General features: G+C 36.7%; 1 protein-coding gene across 1 annotated transcript in view; it reads left to right on the top strand.

The window, feature by feature from the left end:
• LOC121372342 (glutamate receptor ionotropic, delta-1-like) overlaps positions 1 to 24,294 on the top strand; it is a 42,116-nt gene that overhangs the window by 1,510 nt on the left and 16,312 nt on the right. Inside the window, exons 2-4 of the mRNA XM_041498644.1 lie at positions 4,772 to 4,897; positions 7,359 to 7,664; positions 9,705 to 9,895. Of these exons, the coding sequence (XP_041354578.1) occupies positions 4,772 to 4,897; positions 7,359 to 7,664; positions 9,705 to 9,895 (623 nt within the window). The remainder of the gene's footprint in view (positions 1 to 4,771; positions 4,898 to 7,358; positions 7,665 to 9,704; positions 9,896 to 24,294) is intronic.

The following is a 24,294-nucleotide window of genomic DNA, read 5'->3' as shown; positions in this document are numbered from 1 at the left end:
AGAGGAGAGAGAGGAAGAGAGAGAGAGGAGAAGAGATGGATAGAGAATTCCAAGTTAGTAGAAATTAAAAGTGGAACATGAGTTAAGTTGAATACTGAGAAGTTAGACGAGAGGCAGGAAATGGGTTTAAACATGTCGGAGGCATTATAGATCAGTGCCGGTATTTGATGACCAGGAGCGTAGATATGTTCTTCCAACTTTTTGAACGGGCCGCTAAGCAGCTAAATTGGCCGCAGTCTAAGTGGACATTGTTAGCCGTGTCTAAGTTTAAGGGGAAGGGATAGTGTAGCTTATAATTCAATGAGTGATGAGCGAGCAAGTCAGTACGACCTAGTTAAGGCGCAGTGTTGAGGGCTTATGAATTACGACCTGAGGATTATCGTTTACGGTATAGCGAGTTGAGAAAAACGCAGGGTCAGTCTTATGGTGAGTTTGTGGCTAAGAAGGCAGGGATGTTTGATAAATGGGTGGTGGTCTCATCGGGTAGAGTCATATACCGAGTTACGGGAGTTGTGATCTTACAGGACATTAAAAATGGATTACCAGTTAGCTTACGTATTCATTTAGAGGATCGTGATGTCAAAAAAGATAGAGTAGGCAGGCTATAGTGGCAGATGATTACGTGTTAATACACAAAGCTCAGGCAGTACAGGGTAGCTCTTTACAACAGGGTAATAAGAAGAAATTTCAGCCAGGTTTTTCCCGGGAAAGTAACTATCGGGGAGAGTCATCTAGTTGGTCAGCTAGTCAGGCAAGGAATGCACCTGGTTGGCAAAGTAAGAATAAGCCTGCATTATCAGCCAATGCACGAACTTTTCGTCCACATTGCAGTTACTGTAAAAAGGATAACCATCTTGTCGGGGACTGTTTTAAAAGGAAACGCGATAATGCGCAAGTGGTCGGTTTAGTGAGGTCAGCTCCGTTAGCGAGAGAGTTAATGGTTAGTCCCATGGCAGAGAAAGTAAACCCGTATGTGTCCACTGGTATGGTTTGTGATGTGAAACAAGAATTGAGTCCTAAGGCAATATCAATCTATCGAGATACAGGCTGTAGTCAGTCGCTGATCACGTCGGAGTGTTTAGCTGGTATTGAAAATTCAGATACAGGACGTAGTTTTGCTTTAACCTCAGTTACTAGAGAAAATATGGTTGTCCGGTTACATAACGTTTTCTTGTGTTCGAAGTTTGTGACGGGACCAGTCGTTATGGGTGTTGTGAAGGACTTGCCTGTTGAAAACATAGGAGTTTTGTTGGGTAATGATTTGACTAGTCAGTGTTGTCAGCCGAAATGTGACCAATTGTTAATTGAAGACAGCCCTTTACCAATAAAAGAGTGTGAGGTTGGTGAGATTAGATATTCTGCGTGTGTAAAGACTAGGGCTATGGCCAGTAGGGTAACACGATACCCAGAGGATATTTGTGATTTGTCTGATACGTGTGTGAGCCATGAAATTGGAGTGGATGAGGTTATCAGTAAAATGGTAGATAAGTCAACTGAGGAATTAAATGTGGTGGAACCTGTTGATCTCCCGCAGAGGGGAATTGAACCAGTTGTGTTTGATAGAGGGGACTCACCTTGTAATAGACAAGAGCTAATCCTAGAGCAGGGGGCTAATCCAAATTTGTTGGCAGCTCGCACTACATTGTTAACAGAGAGAGTATTAATGAATAAGAGAGTTAGAGATAGGAAGGCTAGGAAGCAACTGAGCCATGCTCAGAGCAAAATAAAATCAGTGTGTGATAGGAAGGCTAGGAAGCAACTGAGCCATGCTCAGAGCAAAATAAAATCAGTGTTTGATAGGAAGACTAGGAGTCGGGAATTTAAACCAGGGGATAAGGTGCTGCTGTACCTTCCCATTAAACGGGGTTCTGTACAGAACAGGTATTTCGGGCCCTATGTTGTGCACAAACGGGTTAATGAGACAGGGTATGTGATAAACACTCCTGTTAGGGTTAGGAAAAGTAGGTATTGTCACATCAATTTGCTAAAAGGTTATTTTGACAGACTGCCGATAGTTCCAGTGCTACCCGTCCAAATTGAGAGTCACTTAATTTCCTGTGATGACGTCAAGACTGCAGAGATCAAGATAACCAACAGCCAGATTATAGCAGACTTGAGCCCCCAGCGAGCAAAGTTGACTACGTTGAAACAAGACAATGTTTCCATTTGTCAAGACCTTCCAACGGCTACTAATACCTTAAGCCAGGATGTGCGCATGGAACCCAACGCTACACCGATTCGACAGCATGCCTATCGGAGAAAACCTGGAAAACGTGCGACACTGGTCAGATGAATGCGCGAAGTCATTCAACCGTCTCAAGCAGATGCGCTACTCGTCTCCCGTGATGGCAGCACCAGACTACCGAATGCCGTTCAAGCTAGCTGTGGATGCCAGTGACGTGGGTGCTGGAGCTGTGCTGTTCCAAGAAGATGAAGACGGACTGGACCATCCTAATGAAAGCCTCCAACCAGAGAGTTTTGAGATGGAGTCTTCTTCTGCAAGAATACCCAATTACCATTGAACATATCAAGGGCACATCCAATGTAATCGCTGATGCCCTGTCCCGAAGTTGAACGTTATGATAATGTGTTGACATTCTTGATTTCTGTTTTGTTTTTATATATTTTATTTGTATACCAGGGACTCAGAGACTCAGTGTGATTACTGGTAGTCACCTTATTATTACATGTGTTATAAATGCCCGGATGCGTCGGTTAACGCACCCTTTTGTTTTAATGTAGTATATTTCCCTATTCCTAGAGTAGAGGAAATATCCTTTTTGAGGTGGGTGTGTGTGACGGTACATGCTCTTAATTTCTTTCGCCTGTGGCGATATTAATTGTTTTAGAAGGCCGTGTGCAGTTCCAAAATGCACTTAGCCAGATGGGCAATTTGTTACGTAATACCTTCGCGCGATCGTGCATTCCAATATGCACTTAGTCCAGCGGTGGAGGCCATGTGGCCAGTAGTTACGTAATACCTCTGCGAGTGCGGTTTTTACAACCGTGATTTGGCGAATGGCGACAGCCAGTCTGACGATCAGAGGAAAATATGCCGGCGTGGTGGTTGTGGAAAATCCATATGATACGTGAGGTACCGCCTTGTACCCCCAGACGATATTCGCTGTCTCCGAGAGTTTTGAATAAATAGCTAGGATTTTAGATATATCGATGAGAACGATAGGAAGGCTTCAGGGGAATGGTCGTCGTCCACTGAACGATCTATATTAGTTCAGACGGGACTTTGGTAAATATATATTTTCTGCTCAGTGTATAACCTTGATGTGATTGATGTGACTTTAAATATTTTAATACTGTATTATACCAATATTATTTAGACGGTGCTGCCGGTCATCTGACGGAGTAATCTGTAGGCTCACTGTCCTAAATAATTATATATAAAGCTTAGCCAGTCATCCTAGAGGACCTAGGTAAACTGTAGGTTATTGTCGTTATTGTGATAGGTACCAGTATTAATTCTGTATTACAAGGTTATTGAATGAGTAGTTAGGGTTAATTAAAAATTAACCAATTAGGAATAGTGTTGTAATTCCTTTATTAATTAAGTTCCCCTGGAAGCGTTTCTCTATTATCGCACGTGTGTGTGTTAGCGTTTCTCAATTATTACACGTGTGGGTGTTGTGTCACGGTGAAGTGATTAGCATATTGTGTAAACTAGACACCTAGAGATTAACTAATTAAGTGATCAGTTCTGGGTTGTTATTATTGTTGTTATTAATTAACTACTGCGGCAGTACATTTGTCAGCGTAGGTTAATACAGATTCCAAAGTGTATTGTGTTTTTGTTGTGTTTTCTAGTGAACTAAACGTGCTATAATAATATATACTTTATAAGATCTTATCTCTGATCATACCTAGACGAGCCACATTAGGGTATAACCGCCCGTTACAGAGAGATCTAATAGATATACAGTTAGGAGAGATATTTGGACAATCGTGTTTCATTCAGTTACGGGTATTATAGAATCCCCGTGACAATCATGATAGTGTGCAATAACATATTGTGTATCGAACACCAGAGATAACAGCAGTATATCCATTATATACTCAACAAAATTAATTAGGGGGCAGCAGATATTTTCGCATTATTCTTTAAATATAGTTTAAAACCCCCCACAAAATATAGCTTCTTATTCTGTAAGCTGTCGACGTTGTGGCATGTTATTAACTTGATTTAAAGAACAGTTTAAAGCGAAATACATGGCAAGAATATCCTAATGAACCAACATGTAACGACTTTTAGCTGAATGTGCATTTAGGTAGTTTTTACTTACTTGCACGAACAATGTAACGACTTTTAGCTGAATGTGCATTTAGGTAGTTTTTACTTAATTGCACGAACAATGTAACGACTCTTAGCTGAATGTGCATTTAGGTAGTTTTTACTTACTTGCACGAACAATGTAACGACTCTTAGCTGAATGTGCATTTAGGTAGTTTTTACTTACTTGCACGAACAATGTAACGACTCTTAGCTGAATGTGCATTTAGGTAGTTTTTACTTAATTGCACGAACAATGTAACGACACTTAGCTGAATGTGCATTTAGGTAGTTTTTATTTACTTGCACGAACAATCCACGGTGTGCAAGATGTGTTCGTGTGTCACGGGTAAAATGTTACTGAAAACAGCCTTTAGAAGTCGCCTGTGATCAAACCTTGCTAACGTAATATGAGACTAGCAAATAATTGCCAAAAATCGAATGGCACTTAATTAGGTTTATTAATTATATGTTGTTCTTTTTTTTCAGTGAATATAGAAACAACGCTACATACAACGAAAGACTTCAAGTTGGAAAGTGACACTAAGATTCCGTTTGTAAACTTAACAACCTTGTATACAGAAGGCCCACCGTCGTTTTCGTTTTTTTCTGGAGGTATGTTTTATTTTTAGTAATCACTAGATATAATGTATAATAATTTGGGATGGTGTGTGTGTGTGTGTGTGTGTGTGTGTGTGTGTGTGTGTGTGTGTGTGTTTCTGTGCGTGCGTGTGTGAACAGTGACAGAATGGTGTTGTAACTGAACTGTAAGTGGACAGTAATAAAATGGTGATTTGACAACTGTAAGTGAACAATGGCAAAATGGTGGTTTGACTGAACTGTAAGTGAACAGTGACAGAATGGTGATGTAACTAAACTGTACGTGAATAATGACAGAATGGTACTGTAACTGAACTATGTGAACGACTGAACTATGTGAACAATGACAGAATGGTGTTGTAACTGTACTATACGTGAACAGTGACGGAATGGTGATGTGACTGAACTGTAAGTGAACAATGGTATAATGGTGATGTGACTGAACTGTCAACGAACCATGATAGAATGCCGTCAATGGTATTGTGACTGAACTGTCAACGAACCATGATAGAATGCCGTCAATGGTATTGTGACTGAACTGTCAACGAACCATGATAGAATGCCGTCAATGGTATTGTGACTGAACTGTCAACGAACCATGATAGAATGCCGCCAATGGTATTATGATTGAACACAAAATGAACAATTACAGGATGGTATTGTGATTGAACAATAAGTGAATAATGACAAAATATTTGTCTGACTGAATTATGTGAACAGTCACATAATAGTGATGTGACTGACCACTATAATTACACATAATACTACATCATACAAATTGTTTATTTGGGTCCATTACTGTCTGTGAAAAGATAACCAATATTTCTGTTAATATTAGGTTACTTAAAAGATCGTATCTATATTTATGAGGAAAAAATCGGTCGAAGCTTTTTAGTTATTAATAAATATATAGAAAAAGAATAATGAAGCCATTGCCACTCTGATGGTTATGAAGTAAACAATATCGAATGCATCCAAAAATATTAGAAAATCATTCTAGTGACGTCTTCAGCTCGACTACAATTATCGAATCATCAAACACGCAATAATTGTTTTCGGGAAAGAGCATTTATGGACACGAGAGTTCCATCTAGAATGGAAACCACCTCGTAATACAATAGTGTTTTAATGTTCCGTAAACCGACTTGTCGTTTGATTGCATCCGATATAAAAAATATCGCTGAAAATATAAAACAGCGATATAATTTCTTTTGTTACACCGTTGAGAATAATCAATAAAATATGACTCAGGTTATATGTGACGGGTAGGCATTGTTTTTGTTTCCAAGAAGCACAGAATGTTACAGGAAGTTTATGGCCGTTTCACAGCATCTACAGTATTCGAGTTTGAAAAATTGGTTATACAGAAAGCCTTCGTTAAGGACTGAACGACTGTGTTGAATTAACCAATATGTTTTAGTTCTTTAAAATGAAAGTAACTGTACTCTGAACAGTATGTATGTCTGATTATTTCATGAATATATATGTTGAAAACGACATAACAAAAAAACAGAGAAGACATTTAATAACCGGTATTTGAACGCCATAATCACTGTCTCCGATACACATATGTAGTCGTTTGCGTAAAAAGAGATGGATGGATTGTTATGTCATTAATTCATTAATTGGTATGTAATTGTTATGTAATTAAGTATGTAATGTCTTGTAAATTATATTTAATGTCAACCATCTTGTCACGTATATGTAACAAAATATGTATGTATATATTCCTCCTATACCGTTGTGCAACGGCCCGAGTGTAAATAAAGTCATGTCATGTAATTAATTATTGTCTTATTACTTTTTTTCTTTTATTAAACCCATACCTACTCGCATTATATTAAAAAAAAAATCATGACAAATAGAAAAGTTGCAAAAGAAATAAATTATCATCAAATTGCATAATTTTAGCCACTATATAATTTCTGCCATTGGCACCACACGCCAAACATTACGTATTGCAAACTCTAAGTGTTTAAAGTTTATGAAGGGAAAAACAAAATTGCCGTATGTGATACATTTTAAATACTATCACAATATTCAAAATTACTGTCAGTAGCACATCCTATGTTCGAGTACATTTAACTGTAAAACTGTCTAAAAATTTCTGCTTAATAATCTGCTATGCTGAAACCGCCAAGATAGGCACACGCAAACGAAATTTACTAGTACATTAACAATAGTGTGTGAATAATGAAGAACCAATTTGTAGCAATATTACATACATGCTTGTAAACGACCAGTTTAATCCCCAGTTCCAAGTAATAGAAGACTGTTGTACATTTTACTGGCGTCCAAAGACAATAAACCAAAGTACTAAATGTGTACCTTAATTTACATGAAAAAGGCGCTGTGTTTATTGTCTTAGACTTAGTGACAGATGTGAGATAAAAACCCATATTCGTTTGTGCTAAAACCCTACGAGTAATTACTGTTTTAAGAGAATACAATGCCAATATTTATTTTGTTCTTTTAGCGAAAAAAGCTGTGACTAATATCACGGATGTTGTTCTAGTGCCGCGGCCGCAGTGCAGCACATTCCTCGAAGATTCCATAGAATTGTTTGATAGGGTTCCAGTCATGTGTTACGACGTGTGCGACGTTGCCAAGTGTGTTCAGAAGGGCAACTTCATAGACATATGTGGCAGTGATGGCGAGGATCAGTCGAATGTAAACTGCAACGCCTTTGGTCTGGTCGAAGATGTCACCTCTACCGCAGTCTACAGTCTAGTCAAGCACCTCAAGTGGAAATGGCTTTTAATCATCTTTGACGCTGAACATGGTACGTCGTCCTTTAACGTCGTGTGTGTATATTTATTAAAGGTGCAATCTCGTCTACCTAGTATCATATGGCATCGTTTTACTCATGCAAAATAACAAACACACCTACAGCAACTCGTGTGTTTTCAATCGTACATCACTCGCTTTTGTTCGTGGTAATTTCTTATTCCAGCCAGTGCACCACAACTGGCATATCAAAGGCCGTGTATGTGCTATCCTGTCTGTGGGATGGTGCCTATAAAAGATCCCTTACTACTAATGGAAACTGTGGCTAGTTTCCTCTCTAAGACTATATATGTCAAAATTACCAAATGTTTGACATCCAGTAGCCGATGATTAATAAATCAATGTGCTCTAATGATGTCGTTAAACAAAACAATTTTTTTTTCGTTGATGATATTCGATTGAAAACAAACTCGTTGTATTATAAACGGTATAACACGGGAACTCATTTAGTATTCTCTCAGTGTGTTCGAAACCTTCACCTTAGCATTCTCTATGTAACAAATCCTAGCCAAATGCGCACTTCGCTAGTTTTCATAATGCATGAAAAAGCCACCGTGTACTAGATTTGTACGTGTATCACGGGTCGGATTTTACTGAAGCAATCTTTAGTATATGAACGACAAAACCGTAATACATGATCAGGATCGTATCTCTGCACAATGCATGATTTCACGAATATCTATTCAGTGCCTCGTCTATAGGAGGACAGCCACTCCCGAGTAGGTCCTTTGCTGGAGATTTCATCCTTCTTGCACTGCCACAAAGAGAACTGTCAATCCCAGACCAGTTTACTAGTACTAGACAGAAGACATATGTATGTAAAGTGCAATTAAAAAACCCCAAATAAATAAAAGAATATGACACTAGAAAAGAAATGCCTAAACTGTTGCTGGTCCTTAATGGTGTTGAGTGTATTTTAATAAATCTCAAACTCATAATTCCGTTACCATGTCATGTAATTCCATTATCGAAAACAAAAATGTTATTTATATTTCTAACAAACCATGTGCATATCTCGACTAAAGTTCTTTTCAGAACACAATCAATATCCATCTATCGTTAATAATAGAAGCTATCAGGTTTGATTAGTTTTCAATTACAGAGTGATGTTCTCAGTATTTGCTCAAATTTAACATTTAAAATGTCTGCGATATTGCGTCAGGAAAAAAATAAAACCAATCATAATTTTATAACTATATTTCAAATAAATTGGAGCGGGACGTAACCCAGTGGTAAAGCACTCGCCTGATGCGCGGTACGTCGGTCTAGGATCGATCCCCATCGGTGGCGCATTGTGCTATTTCTCGTTCCAGCCAGTGCAGCATGATTGGTATATCATATGCCGTGGTATGTGCTGTCCTGTATGTGAGATGGTGCATATAAAAGATCCCTTGCTACTGATGAAAAATTTATTATATAACTTTTGTCAATTTACCTTTATTTTTAAAATAGCCAGCAGCAAAATAGTTCCGGCTTTTTTCACAGTGAAGATAACACTTTCTGCAGTGACGATAACACAGTTTAGAGTGAAATAGTGAAATTTTCACTTAGTAAGGCGTTAGCCTGAAGTCAAAAATGAAACATTTGCCGGCATCAAATAGACAATAACACCCTCGAATCTAAAAACTCCATAATATGGCTGTGTCCATTGTAAACTGAATTGTTTTTTCTACGGAACTAACTGTATATTTGGTATTTCTTGAAAAAAATACCTGGCTACAATCTAACTGTAGACCCTTGAATCGTCAACTTCGCCTCTTCCAATTGCTAATGACGTAATTTTCTAATGACGTCATTAGCTTTCCGGGTGTTATTGTCTATTTGATCCCGGAAAAAGAATGTAATTAACCAATCACAATACAGAACTCAGTTTACAATCTAAAATGTGATATCGTTACTGACTGATAACACTTTTATTTTACCGATAGTGTAACATATTTCGCTAAATGTTATATAATAAAATTTATTATCATTTTGTTTTTAAGATATATAGCTCTAAAACTCATTGTGAAATAATTTGTTGGTTTTCTTTCAGAGCAACGAGCACGAATAATTCAAACAAACACGGCTTCCAATATTTACGTCTTGCTTTTTCGAGTTGAACAGTCGATTGATTTGCCCAGCCTTCGACAAACACTACATCAATATTATAGCTGGACACACGAATACAAGAACGTTATCGTACTCTGCGGTAGTCCAACACACGTTGAACAGATACTACACGAGGTTAGTGATTCCATGAGCATATTAACTGACAACACGGTTCAAGCTAAATATCGCATTCCACACGCGTCGTACAGATTTGACGCATATTTGTAGCATAATGTCTCTATAGAATGTTTTATGATTTGGTTAAATTGATGATTGCGGTGTAGGCGTATAAATACCTTGTCCATTTACTTGCAATGATAATGAATTTTATTCTTATACACTGTAGAATTAGTGTAGAATTTTTTTTCCATACACACACATACGGTACATACGTACATACGTCCATCCATCCATCCATCCATTCATCCATCCATTACATACACATACATACATACATACATACATACATACATACATGCATACATCTCGACATACATACAATATATAGATATTCATATATCAATACATACATACATACATACATATATACATACACACACATACATACATACATACATACATACATACATACATACATACACACACACACACACACACACACACACATACATACATACATACAGTGCCAGGTCTGTCCACATCTGCATGTAAGTCAAACATTGCCAAGCCATGGGGCCTTAGAACCGCGTGGTTGTTGGACCGGTACGATTATGGTCGACTAACGATCGTTCTATTTTTGTGGAACGTAGTTGGTCTGATTGGTAGTGTTCCGGCCGAACAATTGCGGGCGATTGGGTGCCACAGGTTCGGGTCTCGGTAACGGCATGAGGAAATTTGTGAAGGCAATAAAGGATTTTAATATCCCCTGTGCCAGTGCGTCATTGAATATATGTATGTTTAAGTCAAAACCCGACATACATACAATAGAGATATTCAAAATATAAAAATACATACATACATACATACATATATACATACATACACTTTCTCACTTATAGGTCTTATTAACAAACAATTTATTTAAAACAAATACTTGCTCTGTTAAGCAATCCATGAAATAAAAATATATTTGGATTTTTAAAAACTTCTCAGGTATACATTTTCACATTTATTAATATTGGAAAATTACATTTAAATATACATATATGCATAATGATGCATATGCATAATTAAGATTACATACACTAGTACGGCATTCTGTTTTCTCTAATTTTCGATTGTAAGTTTCACATTCCATTTTATAACTTTTCATATTACATTTGCATTCTTTTGAGACAAATTAGTAAGAAAATTTTAATTCATTTTTAAACATTCTATGTAATAATTAATAACATCTTATAGCATAATTCAAAATGCACCTTACAAGGAAACAGCAGAATCCCTACATGTATATCACGTATATGTATGTGCCATTTTCTACTACCAGTTACAGTATATGCCCTCCCCATCGAAATACCCATATGTTAGGCACCAAATAGCTGTAGTTGAAACGTATACTGGGTGTCGGTTAACAGTTATTACTTTTCCATTCTTTCTGAAAGGATTGTACGCTTTACTATGAAGTGAACGATAAAACCGAAATGAAACTGTAACTAGAGCTCTTCTATTCGACATAAAAAGTCAGCAAGTTCTTTGTGTGACACAAAACGCAAATCGGCTTGTCGTTTGAAAGTTATAAGGTTACGTTTATAATACATTTAGTTAATAGATTAAAAACTAGAACACCTGCGCAAAGTAACCGTACAGACTAACATATATAAATACATGGTCATCAGTTTTGAATGTCTATATAACTTCAAAAGAAATGTCGAACTCCTTAACCACCAAAGACATTAATGAGAAATTATTAAATCATAAAATAAATGCATAGAAACTAAAGGTTTGTTTTTAATTGTTTAAAATAATTTTTGTGTTTGTTTTTAATTAAAGATCAGACATACTCTGAGTTATCTCGTCTGTCTCTCCAGACAGGGACTAATGGTTATCTCTTAGTGGTTAATAAAAAATGGACTTAGACCTCCCCACTGTGTTTAAAACTCACTCTGAGTTTGTGCCGGTACATCGGTACTGGGATACGAACACAGTACCTACCACTACGCGACAGAGGCAATAGTTATTTATCTTGTTATATCGTATACCCATTAACGGTTAAAATTTGCTTTGTTTAACGACACCAGTAGAGCACATTGGTTTATTAATCATAGGCTATTGGATGTCAAACGTGGTAATTTTGACATATAGTCTCAGAGAGGAAACTCACTACATTCTATAGTTAATAACATCTTATAACATGCAAACATCTTATAACACTCAAAATGCACCTTACAAGGAAACGTACTAGACTCCCAACAAGTATATCATGTCTGTGCCATTTTCTACCACCAGTTACAATATATCCCCCATCGAAATATCCATATCCATCAAGAACCAAATAGCCGTAGTTCTAACGTTGCAGGTCCCGTGACCCACCCTAGTCCTGTAATGTTCCCTTTTTAAATGGCTTTTTTAAATTAATCATCCACTAAACAAAGAACATTGGCGGATCGGGGGAGGGGGGGAGGTGTGTCACAGATTTCCATATCGCCCCCACGTACTTTGATGTGCCCTTTTTAAATGGCTTTTTAAAAATTATTAAACAAAGTAAAGGGTCGGATTTACGATGATGTATTATGTTTTATATCGGAAGACTTCCCTTTATGTCGTGAACCGTATTTTCACGTTCGCTGATTTTCGGCAACAGTTACTCATTCTAATTTTTTTTGGTCCACTTTGAAATTAAAAACATACCACACCGGTTCCTAATGTTGCCGATGGATTGAAAGGCATGACGCATTTGAAGTAATGACAGAACTATACCTGACTATTATTACTTGCTTAGACGAGATGAGAACTTCACAGGACTGGAATCGTCACACTATCAGTGTTGCTGGTTGTTATTTCCTTACAATGACACAATTCGAATTCAGCATGACACTCATTGTGACAATGTCCTGTGTGGCTTATATACGAATCTTAACCGTCTGTCTTCAGGGCAGATCAGTTTACACCAGAAAAGGCTACCGACATATTATTTCCGTTCAGAACACACTCCAAAGTGTGCGTTACGATGTCAACAAATTCAACAAACATTGGTACAACCAAGCTGTTAAATTGGCTAATTTGTCTGGTTGTATAATTTTAAAATAAACATATTGTGTGAAAAAAGTAAAGGAAAATTAATTCAAATTTTTTCCGAATCAGTACACCCCATAGAGTTCCAGAAAAAAAATCCCCATGTCTGGGGCTTTGGGAATTGTTTTTCACAGCAATTTGAAATTAGGACTTCAAAACCTATCTAAGATTAACCGAGATACGGGGTAGGGATAACACTTTTATGGTTTCGGTCACTTGTAGTCTTTTTATGTCAATGAAAATTAGCAAGACGTTACAAAAATAATTAACCTTTACTGTTGCTTATGGAAGGACTTGATGTTATCATGTTATCATGATCAAATCCAAGATGGCTGCCATTTTGGCGGGAAAAACAAAAATATTGTTTAGTGATCAGCTCAAGTATCTAACTCATCAAAAGCAACTGAAACTAATTGTTTTTATTTATCTCTATTACATATGCTAATGATTTGGTCTGAATTTTTAGGTAATTAGATCTATAGTGACATGGGTTCAAATCCTGTAAACGACAATAAACGTTAATGATAATTGTATCCAACCTTTTCATTCACCAGTAATAATGACTAACAAATTTTATTTTATAATATTAAAAATTAGTAGAAGTGATTACCCTTTACAAGTGCCAATGATTTAATTTGATATGATAACACAATCATGATCAAATCAAAGATGGTGTCCAATTTGGCGGGGAAAATGACAATATTGTTTTCTAGTTATTCTAACTTATTAAAAACTTTTGAAACTGCATGTAATGGGATTTTATAGGGTAATTGGATGTGTAGTTGCATATGTTCAAATCATGAAGATGCACATTTGCTTTCACATTAATTTCTTTCGACTTTCGTGTACCAATTATAAAGTGTTAACATGTTTTATGTTTTAGTCTCTTGCGGTCTTTCTTTGACTCCCCCCCCCCCCAAAAAAAAAAAAAGAACACACAAGAAAACACAACCCCAAAAACCCCCAACAACAACAACCCCCCCAAAAAAACCCAACAACAACAAAAAAAAAAAAAAAAAAAAAAAAAAAAACCCAAACACAACTGGCAACAAGTTACAGCGTGGTTACTCGTTATAGATGTCTATGGGTAAAGTTGTTATAACACCATTAAGACCAAATCTAAGATGGCAGCCCTTCGTGGCCAAAAAAAGAGAAAATAACATGTTTTTACTAATTCGCTAACACCATTGTAATTCATCAGAATATTTGAAACGGCTTGAAATTAACTTTTATTTAACTTCATTACATATCCAAATAATTTGGTACGAATTTCAGGAGGTAAATAGGCATCAGAAGAAGACTACAACTTGGGCAGGGAAAGGAGAAGTTGTATAATAATTTGATTTTAAATTGGGGGCCAATGAATTATCTTCAGAGTTTTGAGTAGGGGGAGGGGGGCAGTCTTACGTCTGTTAATTATTTTCAACCTTTTCAAACAACAATTGACACGATCCAAACATGTTTACAGGTTCGTATCAGATCGGTTGGGACTTTGGCTTTAACATCTGAAACTCCAGTGTTTGTCCATGTCCGTTATTGTTAACACGAATATGAAATGACCATATTGCCAAGGTGGATCAAACACACAGTGTCCAGTTTAATCCACTAAATACATAAATAGTCGGAGACTGTTGAAATTCTTGGTGGGTACCATTAATGACATTTTCTATTGGTCCAAGATGTTTAACAGTGCAATCAATGTCTAGTACCTGTAAAAACGAACAGTCATCAGAGTCAGCACCTTGCAGTTTTCGTTCTTTAACAGCCAAGAAAATAAACATATACTTATTATCCTCGGAATGTCTTAAGCTGTCTATTATTTGTCAACTCTCTCCCAGAATGAGCAGTCTTTGCTATAACTGTCACCAGTTTAGTCAAGTGATATACCAAAATGATGATGTCATGTCACACCCACTTCATATTTAAAACAAGATATTTTTTCAACAATTGGGTCAAACACTGATGACATCATTCATTGTGTGAAATGTGGAATGCCCCACTACTTTATACTGTTCCTCTGGTGACATTTATGAACAGCTGTGTTCGTTGTATCATCTTTTCAGTGATGCCGAACAATACCAATAATTTGCTGGCTCTTGACATAACCCAATGTGGTAGAGGCAGTAGGTGTATAAGCATCTGATTTTTTCTTATTTTAACACATGGCCATTCACTTTCATATGATTCGTAAGAATACCAATTTAGCAAATGGAAAACGTATGCACATTTCTAACTGAAAGTACTGCTCTGGAATCTCTCGTCAATAACTGAATGGAATAGCCAGATAAATGTTCAGTCTTTTGTTTTATGCTACTATGATTCTGGGTTCATGGTGTTTCAAATTTATAAAAAAATATTTGATCAGATCTCTTAATGTTGTAGCTCTTATATTACTCCTGACATATGACAGTCCACTTGGAGAACATATGCTAGTCCACTTGGAGATCAAATGCACATTGTAGACGGCGGTGAGCTTCTTTAGTATATAAGGTGGGAATGCAAAAAACCAGTATTCATTTAATTTTAACAGTACTTTGGGCAGTGTACTTTTATATTTCATGGGAATCCTGAGTTTTCAACTAACGATCACAAACATGAGTGAAGCAATCAGATGAGTTTCTAGTCATCATCAAAGAAGGGAACTTGTTTAGCTGCCTGGACAAGGACCAGAAAACATTCTTTGCTAACATCACAATTAAAGTTGCTTTCATTGCTGTGGTCATTCACCACTTGAAACACAAAGAGATGCTGATATACTGTTTGTATCTATTGCACTAGATTATGTCAACAACCTGCAAACTGTTAATAAACAGTAATTAACATGTGCATCTTGGGATTGTTTCTGCATCACTTGGAATATGATAAAAGGAATATATGTGCCAATAAGATCATCAGATGAACAACGGAAAAACTATTGGGCTCGTATTGAATACATTTTATGAAAGGTTGACACACTTTCTATTCATAGATTTAACATGACATTGTCTATAATTGGACGTACCAAAAGTAATCTGATGAAAGCTATTAAGGAAATTAAGGAAACATTGGCTGACATATTCTATTCATCTAATACGCAAGACACTATCAAAATACTTTGTATAGCTTTTATCACTGGGATGGCTTCAATGACAATTCGCTTTCACAAGTACCAGCCATTGATTGTGCAGTCAGACATCTTTGAATCGCAAATGATGTCCGTGACAGTATATAAGGTACACAGACTATGCAGTGGATGAACTTGGACAATGAAGTTATTGGTCCATGTTTACGACGTTGATTTAAACTTGAATTGGTAATGGCTGACGTGGACAAAACACTAGAGAGTTTGAAATCCACTAGATGCACTGATTCTGAAAATCTCAAATCCTTAACAATCTCGAACAAACCTGTTGACTTGTTAATGCAAAGAAGGAAGGAAGGTAATGTTTTATTTAACGACGCATTCAGCACATTTTATTTACGGTTATATGGCGTCAGACATATGGTTAAAGACCACACAAATATAGAGAGAAGAAACCCACTGTCGCCACTTCGTTGATTAGCAGCAAGGGATCTTTTATATGCGCCATCCCACAGACAGGATAGTACATACTACGGATTTTGTTACACCAGTTGTGGAGCACTGGCTGGAACGAGTGTTAATGCAAAGAATTAAATCTGCAGAAGACTGTTCTGGAGATTGCCACTGAGTGATTTATTAAAACTTGTAACCACTGCTGAATAATTGGGTGCATGAAAAGGTTGAAAATAATTAATATCAAAACAAATGGTCCTCTTCAAGATTCATACCCGCGTCCGTCCGTCCCCCCCCCCCCCCCCCCAAAAAAGAGAAAAAAAAGGAAAGATTTTGTTTTAAAAACGTGTTTAACATGAGAAAGAATGACATAGGACACGTAACTAGAAAACAATATTGTCCATGCTATGGACGCCATCTTGGATTTTATCATGATAACATAATTACATCAAACTGACCAATATATTTGAGTAAAGAGTAATAATTTTTGTAACGTTTTGGCAAGCTTATTATCATAAAATAACATTTGTCAGACCTTTATAATTGGTGTGCACATTACAAGCAGTTTCAAATGTTTTTGATGGGTTAGAATAACTAGAAAACAACAGATTCGTTTTCCCACGGCCAAATGTACCGCCATCTTGGATTTCATCATGATTGTATTATCATATCAAATTTAACCCTAGACTCCAGTAAAGAGTAATCACTTATGTAACATTCTACCAGTTTTTATTATTATAATGTCCTTTATAATTGGTGAATGAAAAGGATTCCCAACCCATGTCACCATAGATCTAATTACGAAACAAATTCAGACCAAATCATTAGTATCTGTAATAGAGATAAATAAAATTTCATTACAATTAGTTTCAGTTCCTTTTGATGAGTTAGAATCATTTCAGCTGACCACCAAATAATATTTCTGTTTTTCCCGCCAAAATGGCAGACATTTTGGATTTGATCATGATAACATCATCACATCAAGTCCTTCCATAGTAACAGTAAAGAGTAATTACTTTTGTAACTTCTTACCAATTTGCATTGACATAAAAAGACTACAAGTGACCAAAACCGTAAATTTGTTATCCCTACCCCGTATCTCGGTGAATCTGTTATAGGTTTTGAAGACCTAATTTCAGTGCTGTAAAACATGGGGATTTTTTTCTGGACGACTATGGGGTGTACTGATTCAGAAAAAACTAAAAAACTATTTTCCTTTACTTTTTCTCCCGCAAATTTGTTTTTGCAAACAGGCTAAATAGCATTTTTGTTGGTCCATCGGTTCCGAGAAGCTGTCATGTACAACATCGCCGCAATGCGCCTGTCCTGGACCCCAGAGGAATATTACAGAGAAATCTCACTATATCGTATCTGGATCACATCAGGGCGGGATTTAGCTCAGTCAGGTTGAGTGCTCGCTTGAGGTACTTGCGTTGCAGGATCGAACCACCTCGATGGATCCATTCAGCTGATTGTTTTCTTCTCTTTGCAACCAGTGCACCACAACTGGAAAAGGGCCGTGGTATGTGCTTTCTTGTCTGTGGGAAAGTGCATATAAAATATACCTTTCTGCATTAGAACAATATAGCGGGTTTCCTCTGATTCAGAATTACCAAATGTTTGACATCAAATAGCCGATGATTAATTAATCAATGTGCTTCAGTAGTGTCGTTAAACAACATGAACTTTATCTGGATCACATCATACAACAATTATCGGAACGTTTCAGTGACAGTCACGTTACTGCAGTTAAGTGGCTTGAACTAATACCATCTGTCATGAGGCCAGGGTTAGTGGAATGGACCAAGCCTTTAATTGAATACCACAGAAAAGATTTACCCAACCCATCTGATGCATCAGTCATTGATGTTGAACTAGATTTATGGAAAAGACACTTAGTCCAAAATTTGACCAATTGGTATCACCTGGAGCAACGAATGTTCATAGTGATTTTTGTCAAAGCATACATCCCTAGGGATAGCATTACAGGACTCACAGCTTTCTATGTGTATCTACCCGTTTTTTGACCATACTATACCCCATTTCCACGACAATTATATGTTTATAGAATTTCTAATGAGACTATATTAAAAGCATTGTAAAATATTTGTCAAGGCATTTAATAATCCAAAACTTAGAGGATGAGGAGTAAATGGACTGGATAATTTAGATATGTTACCAATATTGAAATTCTTTAAGGATTAGGGTCTCATATAACATTTTATTTTGTAACGTTACAAAATACAATTCACACAGTTTTATTTTTCAATAGAAATTTGACATAAAGTTTAGGCTCAGCACCTCAAATATTCTTTTTTAAGGATCTTATTGCAGCAGAAGCTTATTGTGACATCTAATTAATATTTACATCCTATATATAAAGTTTTCTTTGAAGTGTTTCTGTGTAACGACCCTTATGATAACCCTACCCCCTTTCCTCAAACGCAATATTTCAAAGGAATTGTTAACTGAATAACTAAATAAAAACATTATAAAATATATATTAAGATGTACATGGCAAAACTAAGAGTAGATGAAGTTAGTACCGACCGACCCCTCTAGCTCATGGACTAACTGGTCGAGAGTTCCACAATCAGACAAGCCCAGTTCTGCTTTGGCCACTTTGAAAGAAACACAGGTAATGATATTTCCAAATATTCATTGTTTGAAGTGTTTACTCTGTGTCATTCCATTAACAAGTTTCGAGTGTTAACATTCATTCAGTGCAATGCGTACAACTATGATGGATGATCGATTAAATGGACTTGCAATCATGTATATTCACAAAGACGTGGCTATCAACATCAACTAAGTGATTGACATTTTTGCAATGAAATCTCCAACTTGTCAACATTGTTCATCCCTCCATACAGCTACACATGTTGTTTTCAGCTTCCCATTAAACCATATTATATATAAATTCACAAATTTTCCGAACAGAACAACTAGCAAAACACTAAATTGTCTCGAAAACGTACCTATTTAAAAAACAAAAACATGCCCCCAACCCCCCCCCCCCCCCCGTTTATTTTCGGCAAACTTAGTGGTGCCTTTTTAAATTTTGAGACCCCCTCCTTACGAAATCCTGGATCCGCCCCTGTATAATATAATGCATCCGTTAGTAGCAAGGGGTCTTTTATATGCACCATCCCTCAGACACTGTCTGAGACAGGATAGCACATATCACGGACTTTGATATACCAGTCGTGGTGCGCTGGTTGGAACGAGAGATAGCCCAATGGGCCCACCGACGGGAATCAATTCGAGATCGATCGCGCATCAAGCGAGTATTTTACAAATGATCTACGTCCCACCCTTCACCCATTAACGAAATCTATTAAACTCTGACGAAGAAGAATAGATTACTTAATGCAATGACAATTTTGTCGTTTCCGATACACGCTGTTTTTTCTTACAAAGTAAAATACTGCCGCCTAATAGCATTTATTTGCTGCTGAAATATTGCATACGCTGAATCTAGACTTTGAAGTATTACATACGCCGTATCTAGACTTTGAAGTATTACATACGCCGTATCTAGACTTTGAAATATTGCATACTCCGTATGTAGACTCTTTCGCTTGAACGACTGATTATAGTAGATCTGGTTTGTCCTTAGCCCTGTTGATGATTAAAATTAGACTAAAGCCTGTTTTAGATGTGATTGATTTTAAACCAAAGCCTGATTTAAATGCGATTACAATTATGCGATTGATTTTAAACCAAAGCCTGTTTTACATGCGATTACAATTATGCACTTGATTTTAAACGCGATTATAACTATGCGATTGATTTTTAAACTAAAGCCTGTTTTAGATGCGATTATAACTATGTGTATGCGATTGATTTTAAACTAAAACCTGTTTTAGATGCGACTATAACTATGCAATTGATTTTAAACTAAAGCCTGTTTTAGATATAATTATAATTATGAGCAATATTTTATAAATGAGGTGAAACATTAATAACTATTTTGGACCAAAGCCTGCGTTTGTTGTACCCGTGTCAAACTACCTGTATTTTAAATGCTTTAAAGCATATATTTAATATAAACAGGCTTCGTAAATTCGGCCCATTGTCTGTCTGTCAATTATTTATTGGTATCTGGTTTTGTGTTTTTATCCAATCGAAGATCAAACACGCTATTCTGGGCACACGTTCGGCCATGGGTACAGAGTGTATGTACAATATTGAGGTTACTGTTTGGTGAGAAAGAATTAAAATTTGTTTTGTTTGATGAGACCACGAGATAATATTGATTAATTGATCATTGGCTATTGGATGTCAAACATTTGGTCATTTTGACACGTAGTCTTAGTGGAAACCCTCCTATATTTTTCCATTGGCAACAAAGGATTGTTTATATGCAATATTCCCCTGACAAAGCAACACAGACCAATACATGGCGTTTGATATACAAGTCGTGGAGCACCGGTTGAGAGGGGAGATACATTAAATTAATTTTAACTTGATATTCGTGCTTAAGTTCAAATAAGATTCAGAAACGTTATTCAGACACACCCATTAGTTCTCTCTCTGTCCCTGTCTGTCTGTCTGTCTGTCTGTCTGTCTGTCTCTCTCTCTCTCTCTCTCTCTCTCTCTCTCTCTCTCTCTCTCTCTCTCTCTCTCTCTCTGTGTGTGTGTCTGTGTGTCTGTCTGTCTGTCTCTCTCTCTCTCTCTCTCTCTCTCTCTCTCTCTCTCTCTCTCTCTCTCTCTCTGTCTGTGTATCTCTCTGTCTGTCTGTCTGTCTGTCTCTCTCTCTCTCTCTCTGTCTGTCTCTCTATCTCTGTGTATGTCTATCTCTGTATGTCTCTCTCTCTGTCTGTATGTCTCTCTCTCTGTCTGTCTGTCTGTCTGTCTGTCTCTCTCTCTCTCTCTCTCTCTCTCTCTTCTCTCTCTCTCTCTCTCTCTGTCTGTCTGTCTGTCTGTCTGTCTGTCTGTCTGCCTCTGTCTGTCTGTCTGTCTGTCTGTCTGTCTCTCTCTCTCTCTCTCTCTCTCTCTCTCTCTCTCTCTCTCTCTCTCTCTCTCTCTCTCTCTCTCTCTCTCTCTCTCTCTCTCTCTCTCTCTCTCTCTCTCTCTCTCTCTCTCTGTCTGTCTGTCTCTTGTAGACACTTAAACAGCCGTAGTCGAAGACATGCCGAAGTGTTTTCAAATAAATATTCATTTCTTTAAAACCTGTACATGGCGTGTAATTTACAACTAGAATGTGAAACTTCAAATAACTGAATCAAAGAACGACGAACAACTGTCAAACTTCACATACGTAATCCAACATACCTAGGACGAATTTATTGATATAATAAATGTGTTTTTCACATTATGTTATTCCGTCAGTAGATTAATCCATAGTGCTGTGTAAATATGTTGCTATAGCTACCTAAATGTATGTAAATATTGTAAAGTTATGGTAGTTTATGGATTACTCATGTCTTTTTGTTCAGATCATAAAGTTTAATGTTTATGAAAAAAATACATATATTTTGTAATTTAAAAAAAGAGCAATAAAAGAAGGAAGAAAATGTTTTATTTAACGCCGCACTCAACATATTTTATTTACGGTTATATGACGTCAGGGCAATAAAAGAATAAAAAGGATTTGTTATCCACATGATTAAAAACAAAACACGGTAAGACCATGGTCAGCGCGCGTGTCAATTTTGACCTCGCGCGTCAATTTTTATTATTTAAAAAAAACCCTAATTTCCCACGGTATGGCGTCGATTTTTATAGGAGTAACCTGTGGGTTGTACAGAACTCCCCGTGCAACTGTTTAGGAAAATATTTCGGTTACCAAGACAAAGGAGGTGGAACCATGGCCATTGAGGATGGACCAAGGCATATGAGGAGGACGTAGAAAACCCCTAAATATTACTAACCTTTTCTGTGCAATCCATGCTTTAAAAACCCCCCAAAAACAAACAAAAAACCGAGCCCCTCCCCCCTCCCCCCGAAAACAAGGAGAAAAAAAAGCCGCATCGTCGAATCAATTCTGGAACTTTGTCTGACCAGAGACCGACCTTTTTTCGGCTTAACATAAAAATATTATTTAATTTTATTGTGGCAAACTTGTGACAAGACAAGACAAGACAAGGCAAGACAAGAATTCATTTACTCTAGGGCCGTTGCACAGCGGTATAGGAGGAATATATACATATACAATTTGTAACATTCACTTGACAAGATGGTTAATAATTATCATATACATGTACATATTTAAGAACATCGTTATACACATACCTCAGGTTGGTATTCATATAAATATAGATATAATTTAGATACAGTACACCATGTGTGGCCAAGTACGTATAAGCAAATATGTCATCGTAATAATAATTATATATTTTTGTTTTGTATGGTTAGGGACGTTTAAAGTTACTAATAATTATATTTATAAAATATGCTAATTTCTTTAAAGGGATGCTCGCGCAATGCTGTTGGACTGGTATGCATATTCAACGATATATAATGTACATTATCAGCCGTCCAGCTTTAATACCGTAAATAATTCTGTAAAACCCTTGATTAAGTAGACTTTCCCATCTAAAATTTCAAACTGACCAATTACGTAGTGCCAAAGAAAATAAAATTATCACTTATCACGATACGTGAGTGGTCGTTTTCGCTCCAACGTACCCTACAAATAGACCTAATAATATGCATTTTTTTCTTTGGATATTTTAAGACAGAAAAATACTATAACCCCACTTCGTTCTATTAATGCAAATTGAAATATATTTAGTTAAATCGTTTATTATATTATCAAGTCATTTATGTTGTCTTACAAGTCTGGGCCCATATTTTCGAAGCTCTCTTAGTGCTACAAAATAGTAAAACCATCGTAGGGTGTGACGTCACTACAGCACACGCCATAGTGACGTCATATCTTACGATAATTTTACGATTTCGTAGGCTAAGATTGCTTCGAAAATATGGGCCCAGGTTGATAAAAGCGAAGCGACTTGTCGTAAATGACTGCCTTTGTTTACACTGTGTCGGAGCTTACGTCACTTTGCCCCAAGCTAGAATTCCGGACACACCGAAAACAAAAGAAAATGGCTGCACCCAGTTAGCATGAATAATCACGGGTTTTTTTTTTTTATTAACTCTAATAATACGCGCTTTTTATTTCTTAAAGAGTCAATATGTGTTGGTGGTCCGGGTATGCGTCTTTCCAACACATAAGGCTCATGTTTGAGTTTACTCTCCCTTTAATATTCCGATTCGCTTACTGTTCATTAATTCTTTAAATGTATAAGTAATTGGTCGTTTATAGTAATATGAATGTATATACTGGACCCTTAAATCATGACAAAATTACAAACAAAAAGATAAACTTACAAACAAAAACATAGCACTAGTTGTTTGTGTATTAATAGCTATGCCAGGCTCAGACTACCAATTGCCAACTCGACGGTTGCGTTGTAATTCCCACAACATCCGACGTACGGAGGGTGCGCTCAGATTAACAACAATGGGTTAAACGACGAGAATAGAGTTGTAAGACGCTCAGACTAGCAACTGGATAGTCGTACAAGTCGTTCTGCTGACAGTTGGTGGTCTGAACCCTAGCATTACTAGTAATCACTACGAGGAATTTCACTGACATCACTAATATGAAAAATTATACTTTTAATACTTTTAATATATTTATAGTTAAAATGTCCAAGATTAACGTCTTTTCACACATAGTCAAACTCATGTGGTACTTAACAAGGATATTATATACTCCTCCAAAAAAGTTAAGAATCATATATTAAATATATAATATTTTCTTATATAAAGTTGAAAAGTGTTATTTTTAGTTTCATGAGTAGAAATGAGATACCGT

This window comes from Gigantopelta aegis, chromosome 4, assembly GCF_016097555.1.
Source record: "Gigantopelta aegis isolate Gae_Host chromosome 4, Gae_host_genome, whole genome shotgun sequence".
Classification (NCBI taxonomy): domain Eukaryota; kingdom Metazoa; phylum Mollusca; class Gastropoda; order Neomphalida; family Peltospiridae; genus Gigantopelta; species Gigantopelta aegis.
This window is presented reverse-complemented; position numbering and strand designations above follow the sequence as displayed.